The 3,854-nt window shown below is 41.8% G+C and overlaps 1 protein-coding gene across 1 annotated transcript; it reads left to right on the plus strand.

Annotated features, from left to right (window-relative positions):
- Positions 1-342: 342 nt before the first annotated feature.
- LOC309579946 (putative G-protein coupled receptor 141) lies at positions 343-1,212 on the plus strand (the record flags this gene model as incomplete). Its single annotated transcript, XM_082293538.1, has 1 exon — positions 343-1,212. One exon carries the CDS (start codon positions 343-345, stop codon positions 1,210-1,212), a length of 870 nt encoding a protein of 289 aa, XP_082149664.1.
- Between the last annotated feature and the right edge of the window lie 2,642 nt (positions 1,213-3,854).

Consider the following 3,854-nt stretch of genomic DNA (forward strand, 5'->3'; position numbering starts at 1 on the left):
TCCACAATTTATGAACAAGCAGTGTCTTCACTATTTCAAATGGCTGAACCTAGAGGCAAATAATTGAAAAACAAAATCCTAGAATGCAGTTTAGTAAATCAAAATCTCATTCATACTTAGATAAAACATGGCTTTAATACTGAGAGGCATGGGTTACTGCTGTCATATGCAATATGACAACAGTTATAAAGTTGTATACTACATGGGATAACATAATTTCAGACACAATTCAGTACCATGTCTCTTCATGAACCTATGACATTCCAGTTAATAACAAAGGAAGTAACAAAGAAAACGTGTAACTCCTATTTTTCTTTCTCAGAAAACTTCAAAAGAGGAGTTATGATGATGCTTAATAGCTCCATAACCCAACAGAACCATTCGTCCAACGACACACCGCTGGACTCCTCAGAGAAGCTCCACGCTCTTCTGATAGTCCTGTACATCATCAGCCTGGCTGGTGGCACCCTCGGGGTCATCATGATGTCCCGACAGTTGTTTCAAAGGAGATCACAATCTGTGATGACCCTTATGATCATCAGCCTCCTGGTGCTGCACACCTTCCTGCTCCTCAGCATCCCTTTCCGCCTCAGCTATTACGTTCTGGGGGAGTGGAAATTTGATACGTTTGCATGCCGGCTCGCGAGCGCCATCATCTACCTGCACATGTATGCCACCTTCGCCTTTTACGTGGCCATCATCATCACCCGCCTCCTCCGCCTGGAGTTTCGGAAGTGCTACGCTACAGCCTGGGTGGGGGCTGCCTGGCTGGTGGGAGCGCTGGTGATCGCTCCTGTTCTTCTCTCATACTATGGCACCTCGAAGCCGTACAAGCCATCCGAATGCTTCCAGTTCCACAGGGAGTTACTAGAGGCTCGCATGGTGATGGCAAACTACTGCCTGATTGGGATTTTGGTGGCAGTGTGTGTTGTGCTCACTGTAATCCAGCTGACTGTGATCTATAGAGTAGCTGTGAAGTACTGGCCTGACATTAACTCTCATGTGGAATTCAGGGCTCAGGCGAAGAGTTTCTTCTTCATCTTGGTAACATTAGTCTGCTTTATGCCTCATCATATATTCAGAGTATATTATATCCAAAACTACAACCTTGATAAAGACCATAAACTACTCCTATACAATGAGGCTTTTTTAGCTTTAACAACAATGTGCTGCTTGGATATGCTGTGCTTCATAGCAGGAATAGCCCACTGAACTGTGAACTACCAGGAAGTCCAGCTGCAGTGTGTCAATACTGGATTTTGAAAGAAATAAAACTGTGTTGGGATTTTCCTGAGCTAGGAGGACTGGTGAGTTTATGGCATGTCTCTACAGGTCTACAGCTTTGTTTGGTTTTTATAGACCAGTAAGATCCTTCTTTCACAATCTACTCTTTTTTATCTTCCCTCTAAAAGGCAGACACACACATGTGTCTTACTCTAGTCTTGACCCAAGTGTCATGCCCTGAAGCTTCATTAAGATTTTCCTCAACTGTCCTTCTCTAGCAATTGCAGCACAAGTATCCATTCCTTTATATTTTTTTCCTGGAAGTGTCTCAAAATAAACACAACCTACTGTGGCCAATAAGCTGTCTTTTCTGAAGATCTAACAACTTCTTCTGGCTATTGTGATACTGAAGGGAAGAGTTGGAAGAAGGAAATTCCTTTACAGGATATTTGTACTAGAGATTTTAGGTAGCAAGGACATAAACTCTATTCAAATGACAAGTAGTCACAGAATCAGAGAATGGGTCAGGTTGGAAAGGACCACAGTGGGTCATCTGGTCCAACCTCCCTTTGTATAATTTATACAAAGCATATATTAAGTTAAATTATATGAAAACTAATCATTACCACAACTTCACCTTTACTTGTGTCATTCCAAATCCACAAGCAGCTCACTGAATTGTGATAATTATATATTTAGAGTTAATGAAAGCAGAACAGGATTCAAAACTTCTGCCTTATATCACTCTCTTATATCTCTCAGGACTGGATCTGATTGTTATTTCTTAGGTCCATTGCAGCCAAAAAAGTTGCTGTGGTTCCATAACTGGATCTGGAATTCAATTGAGGGGAAGGATCAGACACTCTCTAGGACAGAGAAATATTTTATCAGCCTTCAAAAACTTTTGATGTCTCGTCACTTTCAGTTGTCTGGCTATTTATTATCAGATGCCATATTTTTTCCATTTACACATGTAACAGAACTAGAATAAACTTACTGAACAGTGCTTAATCAGTTCAGCATATTCTTGTGCATGTATATACAAATTTGTTCTGAAGTATATCTTTTCTCCATTAGAGAGATTATACTCTTTGGGAATCACATCTGTTCTGGAAATATCTGTTTTATCTTCATCATTTAAAAGTTCTTTTCAATGATTCATTCTTCCTGCTCTGCTCAGTGCAGACAGTCTCTAACCCTTCTGCTGAAGACCCCACTGTTGTTTGCTGCATCCCAGCAGCTTGAGGCCAGATTCCTCCCACTCCAGACTTCTAGGAGTTACACAAGGCTACACTTCCTCCTTCACAGCCCTGTAAGTTCCCATAATTTTTTGTCTGGCAATCTCTGCTGCAGAAAGTGCTATGATCCCTGGGTTCAAATGGATTAAAGCTTGATTTGGGAGGATTATAAAGTACACTTAAAAAGTAATGCTACTAATACTTCAGATTGATGACATTTCTTTGAATGAAAGAACATACACCTACTCTGTCAATCCTGAATAAATGTTTTTGCCTTGACATTTCCATAAAAAAACTTTGTTGAAAACTCCTGATCATTTCAGGATCCTTTCTGCCTCTTTTAAAAAGTGTGAGGTGTCCATGGTCCAGCAGCAAGTCCCGAAATCTGAATCCTGGTCTTATGGCTTCCTCTAGGGTTACCAGGTCCACTCCTGCTCAAACAATAGATTGATCAGCTCATGATTTTCAAAGACAGCAGGTAGATCTAGAGTTCAGTATCAGAGAGATGAAGTGCAAAGGGACAGATTTTAAAGTTGGATCTACCAAAGCCTTTAGAAAAACTGGCAAAGCTGCAGGTTTTGCAACAAGTACAATGTTTTTCCCTTACTGTACTGCTGGGGCTAAATAAAATATCTGTTCCTTGAAGAAATGTCCTATGTCACTGCCTATTCTCACTGACCAATGTTTTTAAGGTGACCTACCCGGTAAGGATCAGAGTCATCTGACCTTGCTTGCGAGTTTGCTGATGATCTATCAGTCCACCATAATGCTGTGCAAGTCTGCGGAAGAAAAAGGGAAATTACATGCATGTCCTTAGCCATGCGAACAAATCATGCCTTGATGGCCTTGCCTTTGCTATTGCCTGATATATTTTACCTGTGCCTGGCTGTGTACCTTGCTGAAATAACCCTGACCCACTGCCTTGACTTCCTGGTGTGATGCTGAAGCTGTGTTGCCCATCACAGCTGGCTGATAACTACTGGCTGCTGGCTGGCACTGGGCCTGCCCTGCTTGCCCTGCCTGGGTGCCATGGGGCTGCATGCAGCACCAACTCTGGCTGGAATGGAGTGAACTTGCACAGCATCAAGGCTTTCTCTCTTTCCCACTCTGTCCCACAGTGGGTAGGCTGTGGGCAGACAAGACAATGGGAGAGCAATGTGTAGATCTCACTATGGTCCTCTTAATTCAGAGGATAATGGATTAAGCATTGATGTCAGTGTTGTTACATCTAAGACTCACATTAAAGTGATGGAGATAAGCTCTATTCAATATCCAGTCCCCTGCTGAGATCTTTAAAGCACTTTAAAAACTGGTTAAAATAAAAAATGGTCACTCTTTAGAAGGATGGTCTGAGAACTAAATTCTGAAAGGACAGTAATATTGAGCTCAGAT

Source organism: Coloeus monedula (genome assembly GCF_965178545.1).
Source record: "Coloeus monedula genome assembly, chromosome: 1".
NCBI classification, from domain to species: domain Eukaryota; kingdom Metazoa; phylum Chordata; class Aves; order Passeriformes; family Corvidae; genus Coloeus; species Coloeus monedula.